Source organism: Lynx rufus, unplaced genomic scaffold (assembly GCF_022079265.1).
Source record: "Lynx rufus isolate CCGP_SWC_20201006 ecotype Redwood Valley unplaced genomic scaffold, mLynRuf1.p SCAF_4, whole genome shotgun sequence".
Classification (NCBI taxonomy): Eukaryota; Metazoa; Chordata; class Mammalia; order Carnivora; family Felidae; genus Lynx; species Lynx rufus.
This window is the reverse complement of record NW_025814856.1, coordinates 19,607,194-19,631,703: the sequence shown is the minus strand read 5'-3', so window position 1 is coordinate 19,631,703 and position 24,510 is coordinate 19,607,194. Positions and strand designations below refer to the sequence as shown.

Genomic DNA, 24,510 nt, shown 5'->3' with positions numbered 1-24,510 from the left:
GAGGTTCAGAAGTGCCCTAAAATCTAAAGATGCCCTTCTACCTAAAATTCAAATCCAGAGCTAGCCCCCAACTCTCTAACACTTGTGAACACCACATACTCTACGCCTGCCCTCTGAGGTCAGGGTTGCCATGACTCACCCACTCTACCTAGAGCTATCCTTATAATTATCAGAAATGACCCACACTGGTGGGAGACACCCCCAGATGCCCTGAAGGTAATGTGGCCCTCCATCTACCCAATTGGTTACTTGCTGGCATTTCCTGTTCAATAAGCTGGCATTTGTTTACAAGAAAAGAACACCTTGGCTGGCTTTATCTGTTTGGGAAGGTGGGCTGTGGGGGAAAGGATGGACGTCTAGGGCCCAGGGCCTGGCCAGAAGAGGAACTAGGGGAGAACACATCTGCTCAATAAGGAGAAGGCAGCCTTGTGACCATCAAAGTTGTGAACTTATGCAAATGAAAAAAAAATTTTGTAGACTTTTTTTTTTAAGTAACTTAGAAGCACCCTGGTAAAATACTATTACCACCCCACCTTATCCCCCCCCCCCCAAATAATAAACCAAGAGAAAAATCCGTGCCCTGACCTGAAAAAGTTTCCTATAAAGATACCATTGCGCTCTGCCCAAAAGACTGGGAAGGCTGGAGAAACTGCCCTCCTGCCCACCCTGAACCCTGAGTGGTGGTCCCCGTGGGCTTGGAGGGGGGGGGCGGTGAGCTACAGTTGGCCACTTGAGAGAGGATAATTCAACCTGTGTGGCTCTCTGCTTCCAAAGGAGGGGCTTCCTCCCACCCTCTTTACCTAGAAGCTTGCTGAACCTTACCACGAGTCCTCAGGGCTGGAAGCCTGGCTGGGCAGCCAGCCCCACTGCTCAGAGGTAGTGCTGAAAATCCCTGATTCAGGAACTGGATGACAGGCATTCTGGCCACTTTTGAAAGAGGATTTCTGGCCCCTGCCACACCCCAGCCTCGCTCTATACCAGCTTGTCTCTCAACACTTGGCCTCCTGGGCCATGGGGAAGAAGGTTGCTAGGGCCTCTGGCTCCACACCCCCACACAAGCGCCAGGGGGCAGAGGGTGGGAGATAACCTTTGCAGATCCATTCATCAAGGGGGCTCCTGCAGGGCATGAGGTGTATGGAGAATGTAAGGGAGCAAATGGTCAAATAAAAGCGATGGAAAAATCCAAGGTAGAGTGAGAGACAGGGCTGGCCCATGGAAGCTTGGCAGTGTGCCCTGGGCATGCAGTTAGGCCAGGTCACATGCCTGAGCTGGCAGGTTGGCTCAAGCAGCCCCTCAGTCTCGCACTCCTGGATGGAAGAGTGGGCAGGTGGGTAGGCATTTGTGCAAAACGGCTTGTAGCTCCCTTGTCCACCTGTGACATGTAGTCCACGTGGTCCTTGCGATCCCTGAATACAACCATGAGTTCTTCTGTCCACACAGCAACAGAAGAAGTCCCTAGTGCAATTTCCATTCTTCTGTGCATCTCTGCCCTGGAGGGAGGGCCTGGAGCTCCTACCCCTGGGCCCTGCAAAGCTGCAAAGCAATTCTCTCTGTGCAATATCTCCATATAGCTCCACGTGGTCTGGAACTGCAGGAGGAAGAAAGCATCTACTGCACAAAGGAAAGAAAGGAAAACCCATAGAATGGAAACGTAGAAAATGAAATAAAAAGAGAAGCCACAACCCTTCATGCTGCTGCGGCCTCTGTACATGGCAACACACAAGTTCACGGCAGTAGAACGTAGACTCGGGGTGGTTCTCTCCTGAGTGCCAGGCCTCTCTGGCTCCCTGGCGAGGGGACTTGCTTTTCAGACCTGGAGTGGATGGGCAAGCTGCTCACAGAGGGCGGCGTCCCAGCCGCCTCCTTGCCCCTCACTGTTCCCCTCGGCCGTGTTCCCAGGCCATGCGGGCCTGCTCTTCCTTGGCGCTCCCTGGGGGCAGCGAGGCCTTGCGGTGCAGGCCCCGAGGCCTGTCAGCATCTTCACGTAGCAGCACGCCTTCATCGTGCTCCAGGGCTGGCAGGCGGGTGTGGTAGGGCTTGGGTGGCAGCGCAGGTGGGTCCATGGGGTCCTGAGGGATGACACACCCCGGTGCTGAGTGGCTTCGGCATGGCTGGGCCTTGATGGAGTCCAGAACGGCGGACTCAGAGAGGCTGTAGTGGACAGGGAGGTAGGGTGGCTCAAGATCTTCATCTGCATTCCAGGCCTGGCTCGGCATGGAGTCCATGGTGTCAGTTCGAGGTGGGACCTCTGAGGAGTGCCCAAAGTTACTCTCGCTCAGGGAGGACACGCCGCTGCTGGCACTGCCAGACAGTGTAGAGTTGCTGCCGTCCAGACCTGACTGGGGGCTTGTGGGGGAGGCTGGGATAGGGTGGAGAGGAGACTGCAAAGGAAAGGGTGGGCATATTAGAATCCCTTTCTCCAGACAGGTGGGCTGGCCCACTAGGTGAAGAGAGGACCAAGTACCCGCACATATTGGCTACACATTTGTTTCTTCAGCAGCTGCCTCCCAGCAAGCCAGTGGAACCCCAGAATCAGCTACATTTCTGTGGACAAAACTGGCCCTGGCCTGGCTGCTAGGCATTTATATCCCATGTGGCTCTGGGGTGCTGACAGAAGGGCTGGGTGGGCAGGCCAGTGCAGAGAGCAGGAAGAACCCCAGGGGACATGGGCCAGATGAATGCATTCTGTTGCTAAAATCTGTGACAGAGTCTGTCTTTTCCAACATGCAGAAAAGGAGTTTTCATAAGGCTTTGCTGCCTCCTGTTTCTTGCTTTTGACTGGCCTCTAGTGTAAAATGCTCTCTGATCTACTATGGAAATGTTTTTTCACTTCTTGAACTATAGTGCATCGATACCTAGTGGTGTCAGCAGGGAGCCCCCAAGCCCCTCACTGCCCCTTGCTGACGCATTCAGGGTACTCGTGTGTTGCTGTCCCCAGGACCCTCTGACCTCCCTGTCCCCATCGCATTGATTGCAGGACACATGGGTCATCTGCATCACAAGTGTGGCTCTGGCCACCCCCAGCTTCTGCCAGGCTGGTTGCTCTGGGACAGAGGAGCACGGAAGGGCTGTGGTTCTTTTTGTAGACCCAGGAGATTCCAGAGCAGACAAGAAGATTCCTTTCACACTCTTGTGGGGTTGTTGCTTCAGTACATTACCTTGCGCAGAGTCCGGGCAGGCAGGGCCGGGGGGGTGTCACCCAGGGGGTGGTGGAAGGCGTCAAAGTGTAGGGAGTAATGACCTGCAAAGGGAATAGAACAAGAGCCTTAGCTGGGGCTTTCTTGGGCTGTGTGCTGGCACATCTTCCAACTGCACGGCTGTGGGAAGAGTCTCCTGGGCACCCCTCAGCATTGAAGGTCACAGAAAAACCTCTTTTTTCACTGAAGTTCTCCAAAACAGGCTGCTGGAGTAAAAGGCACCTGTGCCACACAGAAGGTCAAGAAGGTCAAGTACAGCTGAGCCCATGGAACGGTGGGCCACAGGCAGTTGTAGCTCTCCGACAGGCTGGTGAGGAGCCGGCCAGCACAGTCTGTTCCATTGTCTTCAGCCCCCCTGGTTGGGAAGGCCTTCCTGAGCTCACCTGCTGTACTTGGAAACCTCACGACCCCAAAGCCCAGCAGGCTTCTTCCTGTGGTGGGGATATTTCTTCCTTGGCTGAGTCAGCCCAGAGAACGGCCCATCTTCTTAGTCTCGAGGGCTGCTACCCTCGCCTCTGAGTCGAGTCTGAAACCAGGGGCTATCTGGGGGACCCGCTGGAGGTCTTCTTACCATGCAGCAGGCTTCGGGGAGGCACTGGGGGGGCCAGGATGCGCCCCATGTGGGCAGACAGGAAGGGCTGGGCCTCTCGGGCTCCGCTATCCAGGCTCCAGCTGCTGGGGGCTGCTGGCACTGCTGAAGGGTGGAAACAGATGGCATGAAGGGAGGTTACTTCTGAGCCATCCTCAGGGAGAAGCCCATCTTACAGCCTATGGCTTCTCCAGGTGTGCACTGTGTAGCCAGCACATGTGTGAGTGGCATGTCAGCCCCCCAAAAACACTGGCCACGTGAGACACTGTGGCCCATGGGGGAGAGTGACCAGGGACAGAAGCTGCTTAAGAGGATAGCAGCAGAGTGGACTGACGTCTGAAGAGTACTCAGGGTGAGGCAAGCTGAGAGACAGTGCAGCAAGGAGTGAACATCTGCAGCCTCCGGGATTTGTCAGAAGAGGACAGAGAACAGAAGTGAGCAGAGCAGAGTGGAACGGGCTGATGGGACAGAATGCAGACAGAATGCAGGCCACAGAGCTCCTCACCAGAGCCAGGTCAGGGCTCTCCAACTGCCCTGGCCTAACAGGAAAAGCAGGGAGCACAGGGGGCGGGAGGCACAGACTGCCCCATCCTAGAGCTAGTGCACAGCCAGGGTGTGGGCAGGAGTTGCCCCCCAAAAGGCCTCTGGTAACATACAAGCTGTTCCCACCCTACTGCTTCTCTGCCTACTGACTGGATTTGGGATGCACAAAGGGTTTTCAGGCAAGGACTGGTGTGCCTGCTGGAGGGAAGAGTATACAGCCCAAGAGTTGTGGCTCAGGTCTGGTTCCACCCGTGGCTTCCCAAGAAAAGGGAGGGCTGTGGGAATGAGGGTGCTTTTAGGCTTGCAGAGAGGCGCAGTTCCTGGCATCCACATGCTATGGATGCAGGGTAGAGCGGGCCTTGGACAAAGGGAAACAGAGTGTCCATCTATGCCAAGGAAGGAGGCCAGCGCCAGAATACTGGTCTGTTCACACCTCTCCCCCAGCCACAGCTGAGGTGAGCAACTTTGCAGGAGAGGAGAGGAAAGGAAGAATGGCTGGATCTTGGGCTAGAAGGTGCCACTCTGCAGAAACAGCAGGGGACATATAAATACTGTTGGCCAACTCCTCCTGGAGACCAAATACCACTGACAAGAAATGTGTCTTTTCTCTAATGGAGCTAGGCAAACACAATCTCCCTTTTGGGCTATCAGCAGCAGGGAAGCAGCTCATAATTCAGAGACCTAGCCCCTAGCTTTGTTCTGAGGCAGTTATAACTCAAGTGTGCCCGAAGAGGCTGGGGTTTGTGCTCTTCCAGCGCCAGGTACTGAGCGGGAAATGCTAGCACCTAAAGGAATAGAGAGGTTCTGGAAAGGAAGGAGCTGGGGTCTAGCCTTCAAGGAGGATGTGGCCAGGAGGGGCTGGGCCCATGTGGTCCAGGGATAAGATAGTTATGCCCTTCTCCTTCCTTCCCATTAGTGAGGAACTCAAGGGCTTGCAGTAGAACACAAGGTAGAACTCTACTACCTGAACAGCCTCAGTTCTAAGGACTGCTCAGTCTCATGGGATGGCTGATGGCAGGTGGCTGGTGGGAGGGCGTGGCAGTGATTGGGTGGGCAGGCACTCAGCTGTTGCCTAAAGGGAGGAAAGAATTCTGAATCTGATGAGCACCAGGTGGATTCCACCAGACGGCCTCCTTGGAGAGCCTGAGGCAACTGAAGAACAAGATAGGCCCATTCTCACACAGACTCTCCTCAAGATGGGGCATGAGCTTCTGGGTCCTCATCACTGAAACTTGCTCTCTCCAAAGAGAAAAGTTCTAAAAAAAAAAAAAAAAGCCCCTGAATTTCAGGAATTAAGAAGCTTGGAGGTGGGTCTGGGCAGCTTCCCCAAAGGGGTCCTGACAGCCCAAGCTCTCACTGCAGGGCCACAGATACTCACCCACAAGAACCCACAGGAACTTGCGGGCAGTGAGGTTATGGGGCAAAAAAGCTCGCAGGCTGCAGGGCTTTTCAAAGGGTGCCTGCCTGAGCCACTCCAGTGATCCAGAACCATCTAGTTCACCCTATAGACTGATGTTGGTGAGCAATGAGGCCCATGGACCTCTGCCATGTGATACAAATGCACTGGGGCTAGTGGAAAGTCTAAGATGGAGTGACTTATCCTGGGAGAAGGGGGCAATCCCTACTGTGACCTGGCCATTTCTTGCTCTGTCTCTGTGAACGGAGGTCCAGCACTGGCCTGAGAGTCACTGCCTGGCAAAGAGAGATGACAAGTGAGAAGCAGAGTCCTTATGGGACTCAGGATCCTGATGACAAGAGAATGGTGATAAGTATGTATAGCTTCTGCCCTGGAGGATCCAGGAAGAGACTTAGGGAGCCACTACTCTGGCCTGTGTGTTCCCACTAGGCAAATGTCTTATTTGCTGCCCACAAAACACTGGCACTGTGGCATGGACATGCTTGCTGTGGCCTCAGCCTCTTTCCTTCCCACACGTGGGGATGGGCATGTCCAGCTTCTTGCTGCAGCCTGGTCTGAGGCCTGGTGTTCTTCTTTGTCCGGTTGGCATAGGGTCCTGGTCTGGCCACCAGCACCCACTTGAGCTCTGAGCTCTTCTGTGCTCTTGGCTAGTTTTCAGATGGCCCCACATCTCAGGTGAAGAAAAGATACTGTGGATTTTGGCCCCTGAGGCCAAAATGGCACTCTATTTTGTGGGAATAGGTGCAAGGTCCAGGTAAGCCGCATGTTTTTGGGATGTGCAGGCTTGAGGCTAGGAAGTCATCTTCGGCGGGAATCTCCATATCCTTTGTGGTTGAGCACCTGGTACCTATGCCTACCAGCCACTGAGGTTGTGGACCCAGTGTCTGGTCTCCTTAAAGAAGACACAGAGGCATGTCCTCTGTGGTAAGCAAGGGAGGAACAATGACAGTGGGGACAGTAGACAGCACTTGGTGAGGAGGTGCAATGACAACATGATGACAGCTTTGGAGGTACAGGTTCTGATGGGACAGCAACTTGTATTCCTGGGGACTGAATTTGCCCTAAGCTCCACCAGATGAAGGAGAGGGAGGGGAAACTACAGGGAGAGGGGCTGATATGGGGCCAGGTTCTGGGTGGCAGGTGGTCTAGCATAATCCTCATATAGGTATTGCTTTGTGTTAAAATTAAGTCAGATCTCCATGTGTGAGGCTTTGGGCCAGGGTCATGTAGGGTCCAAGTCTGGTTCTTCCATTAGCTTGTTGCAGCGGGACACAGGGTAAAACTCCACTATCCAAACATCCCCTGTTCTAAGGACTGCCCGGGTTCATGCCCAAGTTGATGGGCTTGCAATCCCTGCTAATAAGATAGACTCATAGCAGCTGGCCACTTGCTGGCCAGAGTGGCTGCAGGAGGACTCAACTCAGAGTACCTAGGGCTTCCTTGGAGAGGACTGTCTCTGGGAAATTCACTTTGCCATGGTCTGTCCTTCCCATTCTTCTAGGAGCTTGCTCAGCCACAGGCCTATTCTGAGCAATAAGGAGAGGTCCCTGAGGGCCCAAGTTGAGAGTGACCAAAGGGGCCATCAGGCTTGCCAAATCCTGGAGCTGGTTGGGAGAAGCCCAACAGTCTGAACACAGCAGCCTGAGTTTCCATAAAGGTGGGCTCAGGGCAGGTAGGAACTGGGGCCTCTCTGAAGGTGGGCCCTTGGGAGAGAGATACATAAACTAACAGGATCCAAACTTAGCATCAAACCGGACATGGGTTAAACAATGAGCACAGGAGTTGGTCAGGACTCTGGACACACAAACAGGCCTGGGTGTTGGAGTGTGGCACAGCCTTGGCCAGTTGGTGCTCAGGGACAAGAGTCAGACACTCAGGATGGGGACAGACATGGGGGAAGGCCACCTGGAAAGGGGAACAATACCTTTTTCAGCCACAGACAGATTGGGATCACTGCAGGGTTTGCAGGATCCGACCACTTGCTGGAACAGGGCCCGCTGGAAATTTGGCAGCTGAGGGGGGAGAAAAATATCAAAGATGGTGAAAACAACCAGGTACACCTCAGGAGGCAGAGCTATGGGCCCAGGAGCCAGATCATATTAAGAGAAGACAGGGAAATCAAAGCAGTGGTACCGATCATGCTCAGCCATAGGAAGACTGTCCCTCGCTATCTGGCTCTGAGTGCTGCCATGTCAACATTGGAGGCACCTCCCTACAATGCCTGGCTGGGCTCCAAGCTGTCTTGTACATGGCCAAGAAAAAGGACATAGGCACCTGAGGGTATCTAACTGTATCCCTCTGTCCTGACAGGGAGACCCATTGGCAGAAAGGACTGAGGCACCCCTCTACCCCTCAGCACTGGCAGGCTTGGCCTCCTGGAGATCCTTGCACAAGCCCAAGTTAGCAATGTGGATAAGGCAAAGGGCAGCACTCAAGCCTAGAAAGTCACGGACAGGACTCACTGTTCTGATGGGCAGCTGCCAAGCAGGCCTGCTCCCTCTACCTGGCAGGGCTGATCAGGCACAAGGAAGTACAGCTGAGGTAACAGTTGCTTGGAGGTGATTTTCATGGACTCTGATAGAAGGGCAGGCAGATTGGGCACAGGAAGGAGTTAATCCCCACATCTCTTTGTTCAAGGCCCCCAGGTAGGACATCCAGAGAGCTGTGCAAATGGTGGAGAGAGTAGCCTCAAGAGGCAATGAGGGGCTTCAGATAGATGGATGGATGAAAGAGGCAGAGTCTGTCTCAGTGAGGATGCCCTTCACACACACAGGGAGGAAGACCATCCTCCAGACCCATGTCCACCACTGCCTTCTCAGGATAAGAAAGAATGAGGTTCCTCTGCTAGACTGTTTATGGATAAGGAGTCCAGGAAGCTGTACAAGCAATGGGTTGGCAAGAAGGACAGCCACACAAGCAACTGTGGCTTTAACCCGCCAGCATTCTTCCTACAGGTCCACTCCATCTGGACTGCTGATCCTCAGAGCCACTGCAGTCCTGTCCAGAGTGGGCACCCAGCAGCCTTCTGAGGGTCTTATGGCAGAATGAAGGAGGCACACAGGGCAATATAGAAAGCCTAGCAGATGCAATGAGGGCAGCCCAGGCCGCCATACTTGCAGCAGAGGGCAGTCTGGGTCCACTACCTGTCCGTTCTCCAGGATGGCTGCTGGATACATGGCACTGCTTGGGCGGTCCCGGTGTGTGGGCAGCAGCAACATCATTTCCCGGGCGTGGCGGTACTTATCTGGCAGAGAGGGAGAGCCTGTAACCAAGTGAGAACAATCACGCACAGATGACAAGCCACAGATGGAAGGCCCAGCGGGCAAGCATCCTTGGGGCCAGGGAACCAGGGTAGGTGTCCCCTTGCAGCTGGGGTGAGGATGAGCTCAGCAAGCACAGGAGGAATGAAGCAGAGCCCGCTGGTGAGATGGTGGTGGGGCCGCACCTGACATCCCAGCTGAGGTGGGCATACTGCAGACTGGGGCAATGCAGGCCCACTGATAGAGCCCCCTCACGATGCTTAGAGGCAGATCATGAGAACCGAGGACAGGAGCTGGGCCCCAAAGGGCCCCCTGCACCCAGCGCTCTTGGGATATGGGGTGACCTGGATGCTGGGCTCTTTCAGGGGGCCCAGGCATGGGCACAGGCCAGCTTGCAATGGAGCCATCACACAGAGACAGAGACACTGAGATAACATAGTGGCATGGTTCTTACTTGACGCATTATGTCTCCCCACACTTACCGTTTCCAGATATCAACTGGCTCTGTTCTCAGCTGACCCCCTATCACCTTTGCCCAAAGGCTTCTCCTTCCCATATTCAAGGCCTCCAGAGCCTGGCCTCTGCTTTCCTTGCTGTCCTACCATAGCTCCAGAGCCAGGCTGGCTGGGGGCCCAGGGCCCTACACACAGGTGGCTCTCCAGAGTTTCTCTCTCTGAGACTTGCCCTTCAGTGAACTTGGGGGTCATATGGGAGCTAGTCTGGGAGTTGTGGGGCTTTAAGCCAGGCTCTTGAGTTGACTTGGTTCCTGCTTTTCTTTTGTGAGGCTTCTGTGGTGATATCCTCTGGCCTGAGGGGCTGTTACAGAGGCCAGACCTCAGCAGATGTGGTGGTCCAGTCCCCATCAATGCAGGCCATAGCTATAGGTCTTCAGGAACCTGTCAGCCTATGGTTCTTGAGGGTACACCTTCCACAGTAATAGAACAGCTTTCTGACTTTCTTTGGGAATGGATCATTTGGAAGGCCCTCCAGATGTGCACCATTCGTTCCAGACACCAGCATGTCCATGAGAAACTAGCCCATGGGCAGCCTCTGGCTGGCTCAAGTGGTTGAAACCCCTCTGTGGCGTGCTGTTAGTGAAGCTAGAGAGTCCAAGGGCTCCATCTGAGAAGTGAACCTGCAGCTCTGGAGGCTCTGTGTCCTTGAAACCCAGGGTCCCTGGGGCCTTCCTTTGACTATGCCATGAAGGCACTGTCAGAGCACAACTAAAATAGGTCTCTGCAGTCAGCTTCCCCAGGAAGCTGCGACATTCCTCTTGCACTCATTTTAGACCAAGAAGATGAGCCTTAAATATCTTGAAGAAGTCAGTATAATAAAAATCAGTAATGGCTGTTTAGAGAAAAATGGAAAAGAGTTCTTAATTGCAATGATTTCTATAGTGCCTTCCCAGCAAGACACTGAATGCTCCCTGAGCCCTGCCAGCCACAGCTCTGGACAGGACCCTTTTACTTAGTGTGCACAGAAAGAGACATGCACCTTTACACAAATCCAGTTACATCAAACTCCAACCTAACACCCATTCCACACCAGGCACGTGGTTGGAACATGGCACACTGCCTAACTCAGGCTGGCCATGGTCCCTGACCTCACAGAACTCACAGCCTGGCTCACCAGGCCAACCCCACATCTGCATACTCCATGTGCTGATACATGTCAGGGGTGCTAGGATGGAGGGACAGTAGCCTGAAGGCCCCAGATGCTGTGCTGAGGATTTGAATCCATGTGATGGAGGCCCCTCTTGTGCTATAACAGAGAGGTGCTTTGTGCTACTGCCAAGTTTTCCAATTCTGCCACTTCACTTTTCTCTCACTGCCCTCAGCCCTGGGCAGCCAATCCCATGGTAGCAGAGAATGACAGTTACTTTTCATTAAAACATTTAAATACCACAAGGGCTTTGGTGTCACAGGACTTTTGAACTGCTTGAGTTGTAGTCCGGTAAACCCAAGGGAGGCTATGTCCCAGCATGACTGAGGTATTCAAGGAGGATCAATCAGAATCTCCAGGTTTCCTAGCTCCACTCAGTCTTTTGACCATTAGGGGGAGTTGCCTACTTACAGGAGTATAGACTGTGCCTTGCAGGCCTTCTGGAAGATTTCAACAGGGACCACAGCAGAGAGTGTCAATGGGCTTGGTGAGGAAGGCCACTGGTGTCATGACTACTCTTGGGTGTGGGGGAGGGGACTCCAATGCAAAGGACTCTCCAGAACACCTTCTCCATAAAAGCCTTCCCTTTACCCGTAACAACCAGAAAAAAGAGCAGACTTCTCCCTTCCCTCCATGCCCCCAGTGCATCTCCTACTGCATCTACCACATCTATCTGAAAAAGCAGTCTTCCTCTGCGATTCCAGATCTCTCTCCATCTTCTCTCACAGGGCCTACTGCTGGTATGCTACATACTGGCCTATGGTTTTCTCCAGATAGGCTTGCACATGGATTGCATGGATGGTGTAGCCTAGAAGTGAATTCCTGCTCCTTCTTAGCTGCCTCTGCACTCATCACCATTCCCAGCGTTGGGAATGTTTACTTTTGTACTTAATGTCTACTCCAGAAAGGGAAGGGGCTTCTGTCAGCCTTTCTCTATATGCTATCCTGGAGTTTGGCCCCTGTGATAGCTTGTCTCCAGAGATGGCAACCACCAATGCCTTCCCTTCAAAAACACACATGCCACTCTTCACATCATGAGGTGCAGTCTCATTCCCCACCTTGGTCTCTAGGTTGGCCTTAGTGACTTGACTAGTTGACAGAATGTGGCAAAAGGACCATTATGGGTTTCCAAGGCTGGGTAATAAGAAGCCTTGCAACTTCTGCCTGGGTACCTTAGAATGCCTGTTCTGAGAAAAGTCAGCTGCATGCTGTGAGAAGCCCGAGGTACAAGTAAAGACCCTCCAAAGCGACTCTGGTGGACAGTCCCAGCTGAGCTGCCAGCTGCCATCTTGGATATGCAGCCTAGCTGAACCTTTAGATGATTCCAGCCTCAGGTGACATCTGACTGCAAGCTCATGAGAGACTGCAAGCCTGGAAGCAATAGCCAGTGACCGCCTGGTGAGCTCAGACCACTCCTTTCTGTTGCCATCCTGCACAGCCACCCTGAGAAGCACTAGATCCTAGTCACTATAGCTGATTGCCATCCCACTGCAAATGCTTCTGTCTAAAAGGGTGGAGAATCAAATTTCACTGAGAACTAGCATCAGATTGTGAAAAAGATGCTGGCTCAGAAAACAATATTGAGCCAATGAATAAGAAATCAGGCAATAACTGGCAAAGTAAATAGCTTTTCACAGAGCCATCTCTCCTGATTACGCCTTTCTTAGCTGACAAGGTCTTTTTGGTTGCTGTTCTTTTTTAGAATAATATTTTCCAGGGTTAAGTTTAGCCTTCAAATTTAATTTTCATACTGTGCATTCATCCTCAGTTCCTCAAGATAAGACTCATTGTTGCCTTAACTTTGATTTTTATTCTTGCAAATGTTTCAATGGAAAAGAACTGAGCTTTCTCCTGGGCCACATGTCCTCTTACTGAGGTGGAGATGCGACAGCCAGCCACCTCTGTGGTAGGGTAGCTATAACTGCTACTCAGGGCAGGGTCTGAAGCCAGACAGAGAGACTGCTGAGCTGCGAACCCTTGAGTCCTTAGTGCTAAAAGGGGAACATTCTCTAAGTCACAGGGCCGCTTTCAAAGACAGAGCCACAGATGAGAGGAGGACAAGTGGGGCTCATGAGGCCCTCTCCTCCCTTCTGCAAGCAGCGCCCTGCCCTCCTTACCTCGGGCACTGGAAGGGGCAGAGGTAATCATCTGGGATGGTGCTGAGTGAGTGGAACTCAGGCTGGAGGAAGAAGGGCTTGCCTGGGACGAGGACAGAACAGAGACGTTGGTGATTGAGCCCTGGTACCTGGGGTTGGGATACGCGAGCTGCAAAGGGAGAAAAATCAGCAGGATAGAGGTCTGAATGGCCAGGATTGTAGGACTGGCCCAGAGTTGGCTTCTTCATGCCATGAGGTGCCCAGACCCAGTGTCTGATGAGGTACCCTGGGTCCTGATGGGGGCCAGGATGGTGGCTGGCACCACAGGTCACCCTCACCACCCATGGAGCAGAGCTGTTGGGTCGATTCTAATGGTGGTGCCCATATAGGATGCAGGACTTAGCCATCAGAAATGCCAGGAAGGAAGGCAATTTGGCAGAGGATCTTTCCCATGGGATCTCTAAGAGCAATCATGACTGAAGCTAGATTTCCTTCTTGGAAAGTAATGCCTGGGAACTTTATTGACATGGGATGGAGTGGAGGGAAGGCAGTTTTACTGGCTCTGGGTATTCTGATTTCAGAAACTAGAGAACTAGGCAGGGGTATGAGCCCTCAGACCAAATCAGCCAGCAGAGAGGCGAGTCCTCCAGGTACGGTGCTCTCGCCCACACTCCTTGGACAGCTCTGGTACCTGCATATGGTGGTATAGATCCTCAGGAGCCTCGCCCATGGAGCTGTCACCCAGAACCACCACGTTTCCTGCTTCGCTAGATGCATGTGAGGAGAGAGAGGATGACGAATGGCGACCTGTGCCCATCAAGTTCATGGGGCTGCGAACAAGAGTGGGAGATAGGGAGGAGTCAGGCGGGGAGCTGAGAAACCTTGCTAGGTGGTAGGGGGACAGTGTAAGGGTGTGTGTGAAACAGTCACCCCTAGCCTCAGATGACAGTAGTTTAGAGGGTTTCAGAGTTAATGCTTATACCCATTTGAGGCCTGGGGCAGTCCTGAATCCCTGCCTGCTGCTCAGGGGCCCCTGTTCTGGCAGGGCCAATGGTAGGCTGGCAAAGTCTCTATTTGGAGTTAAATGGTTTATGGCCACTCCATCTGATTATATAAATAGTTTTTCAGTTAGGAGGGATGAAAGTGATATGCTCAATCAGGTCAAAGATTCCAGGTCCCCTTCCTATGCGATGTTACTCTGAGCCAGTAGCCACCCCCTGCTGGGATTTGCTCCTAGGCTCCTAGGCCAGGGGTATCTTCCTGGTATGAGGAAGCTGTCAAAATAGCTGGCTAGGAACCATCTGTTGACTTCCTCCCACATCTGTGGTCACAGGCTCATCAATACCCTCCTCTATCAATAGTAGGCAGTCCTTTTCATTCATTCCTTCTTATTTATAGAGGCCCACTCTGTGCTAACTTACTACTTACATTGGAAAACAAACCCAAGTAAGGGGCTCCTCTCCCTGGCTCCTCCTCTGATCTGGCCTTCCTGCCCTGGAGGCTTGGAGTATCTTCAGTTGAGCCCAGACAGACCAGGACTCCTGAGTTCAGAGTAGGGACACCTTGATGTTTTTCCACATCACCATGTCATTCTCTCCCTTAAACTGACTGGTGATCCTCATTCCCCTTGGGATCAAGTCCAAAGGCCTGAATGAACATGGCCCATTTAGAGCTGGAACTGGCCCTCTTCCATGCCCTGGAATTCTGCACTCCAGCCACAAGACTCTGCTGGTAGGGCTGACCAGGCTGGCTTGTTCACATCTTGAGATGCCTGCATACGTTAGTCTCTTTGCCTGGATCTTGTTCTATCACCCTCCTAACCCCATCCCATTTCTGCCTCACAAACTTCTACTTATCCTTCAAGACCTACCCCAAATGCCCCCTCCTCTATGTTCTCACAGTACCATGTACACTTCTCTCTCTCCCAGGATGACTGGATGTGACCATGGGTCTTATGGCAAGAGCTGTGTGTTTGATGTATGCATGGGTCAGAGGGTATGTGAGTGAATACACACACCTACTATTTCAGGCTTTCTTGCTCTGACCTTTGACATCCAGACTTACCTCCATGGAGGGGACCCTCCCCAGCTCTAAGGCCGTACCTGTGCCGGTGGGTCATCTTGATGCTCTCAGGGCTCATGGGACTATGGGATGCTAGGACATTTCCCCGTGGGGTGCTGGTGCCTGAACATGCAGGACTTAGCTTGTCCAAACCCGGAAACTCCTGTTGAGAAATGAATGTCCCTTCATCAGAGTAAACAATGAATAAGTAATTAAGGGGTGAGAGGGAAGGGCTGGCTAGTGGTAAAAATGTAAAAGAAGAATGTAAAAAGAAAAAGAATCAGATACTTTTGGCAGAACCTGAATTGCTGACTTCTTTTGGGCAATGGCCCCTTCATGACTAAAACACTCTCCTGACTGCACTGGAGTCTAGACCAGAGGCTGAGAGGCCTTGGGTTGACCCTACTAAGAGAACACATCTGGAAAAGGCTGAAGTTGCTCTGAGTTCACAGGAGTGTGTTAAGAGGCATTCTTGGTATAGAATAAGTGGACTAAGAGCTGAGAAGCAGGAGAAGAGGAGTTGATTAACAGCTGCCAGTCAGTTTACATAAGGACTGGGGTTGGGTTTACTGGACTGCTAAATGGCCCAACTCTCAGTGTCCTGGGTTAAGTTGCCTGTGACACAGTTTATGGGGACAAACGATGTAGAATCCTGATGTGGGCCCTAAGTCCTACAGGGGATATTTCTGAGCTTGGCCTAAAGAAGCAGCAGGTTTTCCATGCCCTTCTCCCAAAACACGCTGAAATGAAAAAGAAGGGTAAACTGGAGAGGACACCTCCATGTGTGTCCTGGAGACCTTGATGTATGCGGGTATTTTGTGATCTTTGCTAAAGTGACCCAACAGCTTTGCATGGCAGAGAACATCTCCTGTTCTAGTGGTCAGGCTCTAGCCTGCTTGGGTCACTTGTGGTGATGAGAAAGTTCGCACATAGCAGAGACTAACCAAGAATGAGAGGTAATAGAATACCCATTAGATTTAGTGACACTACCCAAGTTCTTCACTAAATGGATATTTTAATTTTAAGGTAGAAACACAAAAGACTTTCACTTTCTCTGCATGTTTCACTCTGAAATACCATGGGAAGATCATTACAGAAAGGAGAAATTTCAGGCCCTATAGGCTTTCCTCTGAAAAATGTGCCCACTTCTCAAACTACAGACAAGCTTCTTTTTCTCTTTTTGGAGTCCATGCTATCTACAACTGGGCAGGAATGGTTGAGACATGCACTGGGGGCCACCAGCATCAAGAACAAGGCAAGTCAACCCCAACTGGTTAGGCCACTGAGTCTGAGTGGTCCAGCCTCTCTAGGGCCAGTGATTATCCCTGAAGAGGAGCCTCTTGTCCGAGATGGCCTTGCCTAACACCAAACAGCTCTATTTTCCTTGTCGCAGATAATAAGGTTCACACCTCTTGAGATCTGGCACCCAGACTATTTAGCAGATAGGTTTCTCTCGAAACACCTGGAGTCAGCTTTATTGTTGAAAATGGGGTGAGGGCACATAAACAGGGGTTTCAAGACCACCTGGGCCCTGTTCTCTGCCAGCCAGCATTCCCTGCGAGACTGCTGAGGGGAAACTAGTCCTGGAATACAGGCTCTGCTTTTGCTTGTGTGAATCCGTCTTTGGGCCAACCCTGCTGTTGAAGCCCAAGAGCCAGGTCAGAGTCGGGAGAACTTCTGGAGCAAGAGGGCATGAAGATGGCAAGGGAAAGAGGGAAAAGAGGGAGATGGGGAGAGAGGGCTGGCTCAAGCTATGTCTTACCTCTGTAGGTTCTTGGGATGAAAAATATCTCCAAAGAGATATCTACATGTGGATCACATAATTTAGCTCTTCACCTCTCTTCACCAGCACAGTACCTTGAAAAACATTCTTTGCCCTTGAATCTGACTCCTCCTCAGGGAGGGGAGTGCGTGAGGGGATCCTGGGCATCCTTCCCCTGGATAGAACACTCACCTCTGCCTCTTGCCCCTCTGTGGTGGGGACAGCTTTTCCTTCACATTCCCCCCACCCTTTCCTTTGGCTTGTTGCACAGTCTGCAGGGAATGGCATCTGGTTCTACGGCAGCAGGGGCATGACAGGGATCAGCTTACATGGTAGAGGCTGGCCCGCATCATCTGGAACTGATCAATTAGCTTCTTATGCAGAGGGCGCATCTCTGGGTGCACAAACTTCTCATGAACTGCGAGCCCAACTCCAAGGACATGGACCTATTAGGGTGACAGATAAGGCCACTCTGCAAGTCAGGGAGTGGACCTTGACAACTGCAGCCATCCTGTGGTGCATACCTTTTCCCTCGTGGCCACTGGCCTCTAAGCCCTGTAAGACATACCTGCTCCTGCATGAGCTCCTTGAGCTGGGTGATCTTCTCTGCATCTCCTGGGTGCTTGGCAATATAATCTTTGTCAAAGAAGGCCTGAGAAAGGAAAGGCTCAATCAGGAAGACTTCCCAGGACTACCCCTTAGAGGGGACCCAGGAAGTGTAAGTCTAAGGTACCATTTGAAAGGAAGGTCCTGACTCCTCACAGGTATACACACCATCTCCAGCCTGGCCTGCTTGGACCTCCTGCAATCAGAGGTATGTTTTTTTGCATCTAAGAAGGACTGAAGGTGGTCAAATAATCTAAGCCTGGGTACTGGTCCCAGTCCCTCACAGAGCTTTGATGGTCTGGGTAGGGCAGGTAGGGCTGGTGGCCAGGGTGTAGGGCTCAGTCTCTTAGAAACCCACAACTTGCTTCTTGTGAAGGGCTGGGCTCCAGGGCTCCTCTTGGAGGCCATTTAATATCCTTCCCTAATCAGATGGATTACTCATCTGTCAGAGTTCAGAGAATAAAAAAGAAGAGATTGTCCCATAGGAGAGCCATGCCACAGAAACGAGGAGTGGTAGTGAGCCTCATGCCCGGGACCATCCTCCAGTCGGCTGAGGCACAGCTAAGGGAGGGCTAGCTGGGAAGGCTGCCCTAGAAGGATGGGGTCTCAAGGAGAGGAGCCTGAGAACCACCTTCTCAGCAAGGCTGCCTGTTGTGGGTTTGGTCCAGGGCCCAGCTCACCTCTTGGTATCTTGCGACACCTCCATTGACAGCGGCATCGATGACGCCATTCAGGCACATGCTGAGCAGATTGATGTTGCCATGTGCCTGTCTGTGTTGATACTGGCTAATCAGGGCCCGTAGTTCCTGGTTCTTGTTCTCAACCACTTGGATGGCATTCTCCAGAGGGCTCACCTCCACCTGAGGGCACAGGGCACAGGGCACACAATGTTGTCCCAGGCATGATAACAACCCCTTCTTCATAATGATCCTGAGAACAGGGATCTAAGGCCAGTGATGCTGATTCTCACCCTTGTTCCTGTGGACTTAAGACTCCCTGACCCCTTTCAAATGTTCTCTTCTGATTTTTAGGCACTTAGAAGTATAGTAAAGAGTGAAGAACATCAGTTTTGAAGTCAGAGAGCTCTGACTTCCTGAACCTCAGAGAATAGTTTCCACATTTGTAAATTGGGAGATTAAAAATATCTGCTCCCCTGGTGTTGTCAGGATTAAAAGGGAGAAGATGTACAAAGCTTCTGACACAGGATTGGCCTGTGGCAGTCTAGGCCAGGCAGGTGGCCGAAGCTCTCTTTCTGTCTTTGGTCCTTAGAGAAAGGTCCCTAGAGCCAGGGCTGAGGGAGCAGCTGTGAAGATCAGCTCCATCCAAAACGTGTCTCACCAGTTCCCTCCTCTCCACTTCGAACCACCGAGAGATGCCAGGCAAGCTGTGGGTGAGGGTCAGTGTGGTACGCTCGATCCACAGGCTCTGTAAGGATGGCACAGACAGGGACAGGCCATTAAGCAATTTCTTCCATACCTGCCTGCTTGAGGGATGAGACAGGGACAAGATTCTGAGAAAGTGGGGCTTGCCCCTGGCCCCACTGCCCCTACTTTCCCACTGGTGTTCACCTTGAATTCATTCTCCTTGTCCTTGGGGCCTTTGTGAAAAGGCCTGTCATACCGGAACTTCCTCACATTGTTGACACGGTAGAAGCTCTTGACGCGATCTGGGACCCTATCCATTTGAAGGACATCCACATAATCTGGAATGGGCGTCACCGCATAGATCTGCAAGTCTGGGCAGGAAGTGAAGGGGAAACCCAGACTTGCCCAAGGGATGGATCTGAATACTGACCCCTGTCATCACCCAAAGGAGAAAAGAGCCCCATAGCCCCTGTTCCCTCCTGGCAGCAGCAAGGAGCAGGACCCTTGCGCAGACTCAGGCACAGTTAGACCAGATTTCCCTATCTGCACCCTCTTCCCGCTCTAGCATTGAGCCTTCTGAGCACTCAGCCAAGGTGAGATGTCAACAGCCAAGAAAGAAGGGAAAGGGGTCAGAAGAACGCAGGTGGCCACACTGCAGGAGCAAGAAAGTTGCAAAGGCCTAAGCCTGCCCAATGTAGGTAAACTGTATTTACTGCAGAACAATCTTTTAATAAGAATACTATTTGGGGTCTTTGTAGAGAGATAACATGGGAGTCCACCTGTTCTCCCTCCCTGGAACAAGCTTACAGTCATGGTGACTGTCATGAGGTCTCCAAGGAAGCTGTGTGAGGGGGATGAGGGGGAGGCCAGTATTTGTATCCACACTTCCAAGTACCACTAAAAACACAGGCACTCTCCATCTCCTTCCCCATACCCTCCATACCCACTCCCAGGGCTGTACCTCAGTCCTCCTGACAAAGACTAGGGATAATAACAGATGCACACAGGAGTGGAGCAGGGGATAGAAATGGTAGTTATCCCTGTGGCAAGAGTTCTGGTGGGATCCCCAATTACCCTGTACAGTGCCTGCTTCTGGATGCCTAGGCAGGTCCTTCACAGGGCCAGGTAGGGACTTAGGTGATGGTAGCAGCCCAGCCTGAGGGATGAAGGTCCCGCAGAAGCCCTGCTTCAGGCACCCACAGCTAAGGGCATGCCATGCTTCTTCTGTACGAGGCTGCATGAGGGTCCTGCTAAGTGTGGGTTCAGTGATGAGGACATATTCTGTTCAGGACTTATGGGTAACTTAGCCTGTAAGACCAACAACATAGCATAGGGGCAGCTGACTGGGTGGGCCTCACCTCCCAGGACCCCAGCCCGCCTTCCCTCGCCAAGCATAGAAAGATACACTGGGCATCACACTGCAGGATGGCATCGTCAGGGTGGTTGGGGTGCTGCATGGCGACCGCCTGTGGGAACTCGCTGAGCATCCTCTGCTGGAAGGCCTCCAGCCTCTCGTAGTCATGGCCCCGGCACACGTATTCTTTGTTCTGCCACAAACAAGAGAGCATGCTCTATGCCTTGCCCACAGCCCCCACCTCCACATGGGTGTCAATAGCTACTTGTGTCACAAGCATGTCCTAGGAGCCCCTGTGACAGGCATGGGGCATAGCACTCAGACTCTGCCCAAAGGGAAATGATGATCCAGAAGGGAGAGGGACAGAAAAAGGGAGACTTGCACTGTGATGTGGCAGCCGGGAGGCAGGGCACAAGTTGCAGGAAGCAAAGGAGGGAGGGCGCCTTACCCAGGAAGGGGTGAGAGGTGAAGGGTGGGATTTTAGAAAAGGCCATGCCTGAGAAGAGTCCTGAAAGGCCCACCTGGGCAGCTCTGAGGGAGGAGCGGGGAAGGGTACTCTATGTGGGCACAGTGACAACCAGGGCAGCAACAGCCTGTACAGGAAAAGGTTGTGTGTGGAGAGGTGGGAGGGTGAGGAAGATGCCTGCAAGGAATGATTTCCAGGGGTGCCACCACATAAATCTTAACAGGGGGGTGACCAAGTGCATGCTTTTGAAGGGCCACTTTGGTTAGTGGGAACAAACAGTCCAAACATTATTCAGTGTCTAGTAGGTATTCAGTAATTATTTACTACATGGGCAGTAAATTCCTTTGCAATTATGTCAGCAGAACAAATAGACATCATCCTAACTACACATTTCTTAAAACCCTGTTAATACCATATTTGGTTTGGGTTAGGTCTCAGTTTTTCTTCTAGTGGGCTGCAGTAATAACAGGGCCCCCTCAACCCTGCTATGCTTACCTCACAGCTGGTCACGAGTGAATGGAACACTTCTCCAGCCCTCTGGTGATATATGTCTGCCTGCCCAACTACCTCACTAGATCCACTTTGACAAAGTTGCATCAGGCACTGGCAGCCCCTCCTGGCATGTCTTCAGAGGAAGAGAGAGAAGTTCCACAGGGCCAGCCATATGGTTACTGGTACAGGGATGATTATAGGCCAGGTCCTGGAGGACTTCACACCTTTTGGAACAGAATTTCTGCCCCCTTTTCACCTCTCCTCTTACTATGGGAGAACTCAGCTAAGGCTGGGCCACATGTCTGGATGAATCAGAATGGAAAAACAATACCAGAAGGGAAGTCACGGTCAGGAGGAGCAGGCTGGCCTCTCCAGTGAACAGACCAATAGTTAAAGGACAAGAGACATTTCTAAGTCCCTTGCTTGATAAGCAGAATTGACAAAGAAGATAATTGTAAAGAATTGGTCTTTTCAGGGGCGCCTGGGTGGCGCAGTCGGTTAAGCGTCCGACTTCAGCCAGGTCACGATCTCACGGTCCGTGAGTTCCAGCCCCGCGTCAGGCTCTGGGCTGATGGCTCAGAGCCTGGAGCCTGTTTCCGATTCTGTGTCTCCCTCTCTCTCTCTGCCCCTCCCCCGTTCATGCTCTGTCTCTCTCTGTCCCAAAAATAAATAAACGTTGAAAAAAAAAATTAAAAGAATTGGTCTTTTCATATCAACTCAGAAATGTACAACCCTCACCAGTATCTGTTCCTGGGTCAAATAAAAAGAAACAGAAATTCCCCCAAGAAGGGAAGGCTGGATGTTTTCCTGTCCCCGTGCAGATTAGTAGATAATCACATTTGCAAAGCAAGAGAGGCAGATGGTCCAGGGAAACCAAGCTGACAGAGCTAAAGTAATAGATGGCCTATGTGTTCAAGGAAGGTGAGGGAGTAGCCTAGCCTTCTGGGGAAGGCCCAGCAGGAGGAAGGCACATAGCGTTGACCTTGATGCTGGTTGTCAGTTTCAAGTTGAGGATGCCCAGCATCCTCACATGAGACAGATCCGGCTGCTGCTGCTTTGTACTTTGTCCTTGCCATTTACCAGGCAAACAGCTACCTCTACTGGGACTTACTACATTTGCCAGAGATGAACTGAGCAGTGGAGGGAAGGGAAGGCAGCATGTGGCTAGGCCAGGCGGATCTGCATGCAGGAAACACAGCTCCTAGGGAATGCCCCTTGTGTGGAGACAGAGATGGACTGATGGGTGACATTTCCTAACACCGATTGTTATTCTTCCTCCCTTACTGGCACTGCTGAAACCACATTTGAACATTCAGACTGTCGCCTGCAAGCATTATTTGGATGGCTCAGATGCAGGTTCTATGCCAGGTCTTACTTGTTAGAAAGCTCTGAGTACCCTGAGACACTGATATACCCTGTGACATAAGCATGAGTGGTGGAAGCCAGGGCAAACCACGATGGAGAACTCCTGTTTGAAGGGGAAAGAAATGAGGATACCAAGGGCCTGATTTTGTAGTATCCAAAATAATGATGTTTTAGAGTGCAATCTGGTTTATGATATACAAATTGTGGGACTAAACAAGGAGAATAAAATAGTAATAAAGCGTACTTTGCAAAGACAAAATGAGAAAGAAGTTACAAGGCCAGAATCATTAGTTTGTCTAAGGACTTTATAGAGATGCTTTTGGTTTCTTATTCTTGTGTAATTCCTTCTTTCTCTTCTGCTGACCTCTACTTCCATTGCTTTTGTATAATCTCTGCTGGCGGGGGCAGCAAATATGCCACTTCTGAGATGCCTGAAGTGGAAGGTCCCTAGAGAGTGAACAAGTCAAGTCTGGTCCTCCTGAGGAGACCCTCTCCTCATTCACATTCTGCTGCTAGAAACATTCCTGTGGACTGGAATTGGAGCCTTCCTGCAGGTCACAATTAGGTGCAGTGTACTTGCTAGCCCTGTCAGTGTTACTAGTTCCTGCAGAAGACAATTTTCTTTTTCACCTAGAATGATTACTGCCTAGGAAATGTGAAAGTTGATCTGCCTTACCACCTAAAATGTGGTTAGCCTGGACTCTTGCTAGCAGACTGGCTTTTTTTAAAATTTTTTTATTTTTTATTAAAAAAATTTTTTTTTAACGTTTATTTATTTTTGAGACAGAGAGAGACAGAGCATGAACAGGGGAGGGGCAGAGAGAGAGGGAAACACAGAATCTGAAACAGGCTGCAGGCTCTGAGCGGTCAGAACAGAGCCCAACACGGGGCTCGAACTCACGGACGGTGAGATCATGACCTGAGCCGAAGTCGGACACTTAACCGACCAAGCCACCCAGGCGCCCCTGGCTTTTTTTTTTTTAAAGAAGCCACTAAGCCCAACTGACCTGTGATGTGATACCAAGCTCATCATTGCTCACTGACGAAAGGAATTTTTCCAACAAGACAGGATCCCAAACATATCAAAGGGACTCTATGAACTTTCCCAGCTGCTGGTTGAGACTTGTAAACATGGAACATTAGTAAGATATTGGGACTGGGGACAGTCAGAGCTAGTGTTAGGTCCCAACTGCAGCCCAAGGCCCCTTCATCAGCGCAGCTTCTTTTAGGTCCCCTGAGAATGATGAATCCCTATGGGCTGCAGCCTACAAGCCCAGACTGACTTTTCCTGGAGCCTCTGGCTTATGTGGAATAAAGAAGAGAATCACAACTGTTCAGCTGGTGTCAGTATGTCTATAGTCAGTCATTCCTTCTCTGTTGGTATCCCACCTCAGCCTTCCAGGTGGGAGAAATGGCTTTCACCATCCGGGGATAGAGAACTGGCTGCCAATAAAAGGCTTTCCATAGCCAGATCCCATCTGACAGCTCACAAGCTTCTCTGAAATCAACAGGTTCTCAATCCTGGCTACAGAGCATACAGTGCAGCCTGGTGTAGAGCCATCATCTTAAATGACAAAGCCCAACAGGCCAGCATCCTGTTTAGGTCAGGGTTGTACTGGTGTCCTATTTGGCTAAAAATAGTCACAATGGAGGATTACAGGCATTGGAACTATAAATTGGAAGGCTTCTAGACATACCTATGGGTCATTCTCAGACCCTGGTCATTTCCTGCAGGAATTTGGTTGATTTGGTAAGAAAGTCACCCTTGTATATTCCAGGTAGCTACAAAATAGTACAGCAGAGTAAAACAAAATCTAAAGTTGGGAGCCAGTCCAATCAAGTAAAGCCAAAAGCTTTTTGTTGACTAGTTAGTCCTTCAAAAAGTAGTATTCAGTAGAACAGGGGAAAAGATAAAAAACAGGTTATAAATGAATTACTGTGTAAAATATAAGTTCTTGTGACTACCTGAATGAACTCACCCGAAGGAAGAAAGGAAACTTCCTGCCATAGAAGCCGACTCGAAAGAACTCAGGCTCCAGGCGTTGCTGCTCCATGATGTTGTCATAGTAGCTGGCCTCCATTTTCTGTGAACAAGAAAGGCAGCTGCCTTTAGGTTGGCCTGACTGCTACTGGTGTGCAAAGCAAGTTCTCTCAGGTCCAAGTAGACACTGTCTTTTGGAAAGACTGTGTGAGAAGTGAGCCCCTAGCCATGGTCAGCATCTCCCCAGGTTGCCTCATAATGGAAGAGGAAACCCTCCTCTTCCATCATCCTCTGA

The 24,510-nt window shown here is 51.3% G+C and overlaps 1 protein-coding gene across 1 annotated transcript in view; it reads right to left on the bottom strand.

Annotated features, from left to right (window-relative positions):
* Positions 1–1,871: 1,871 nt before the first annotated feature.
* Positions 1,872–24,510, bottom strand: part of DOCK3 (dedicator of cytokinesis 3) — a 539,924-nt gene continuing 517,285 nt past the window's right edge. Inside the window, exons 41-55 of the mRNA XM_047095185.1 lie at positions 24,214–24,318; positions 19,963–20,104; positions 18,762–18,928; positions 18,532–18,618; positions 17,874–18,053; positions 17,156–17,239; positions 16,917–17,033; positions 14,867–14,988; positions 13,456–13,594; positions 12,786–12,933; positions 8,890–9,008; positions 7,671–7,758; positions 3,769–3,891; positions 3,159–3,241; positions 1,872–2,381 (exon numbers count right to left, since the gene is read on the bottom strand). Of these exons, the coding sequence (XP_046951141.1) occupies positions 1,872–2,381; positions 3,159–3,241; positions 3,769–3,891; positions 7,671–7,758; positions 8,890–9,008; positions 12,786–12,933; positions 13,456–13,594; positions 14,867–14,988; positions 16,917–17,033; positions 17,156–17,239; positions 17,874–18,053; positions 18,532–18,618; positions 18,762–18,928; positions 19,963–20,104; positions 24,214–24,318 (2,214 nt within the window). The remainder of the gene's footprint in view (positions 2,382–3,158; positions 3,242–3,768; positions 3,892–7,670; positions 7,759–8,889; positions 9,009–12,785; positions 12,934–13,455; positions 13,595–14,866; positions 14,989–16,916; positions 17,034–17,155; positions 17,240–17,873; positions 18,054–18,531; positions 18,619–18,761; positions 18,929–19,962; positions 20,105–24,213; positions 24,319–24,510) is intronic.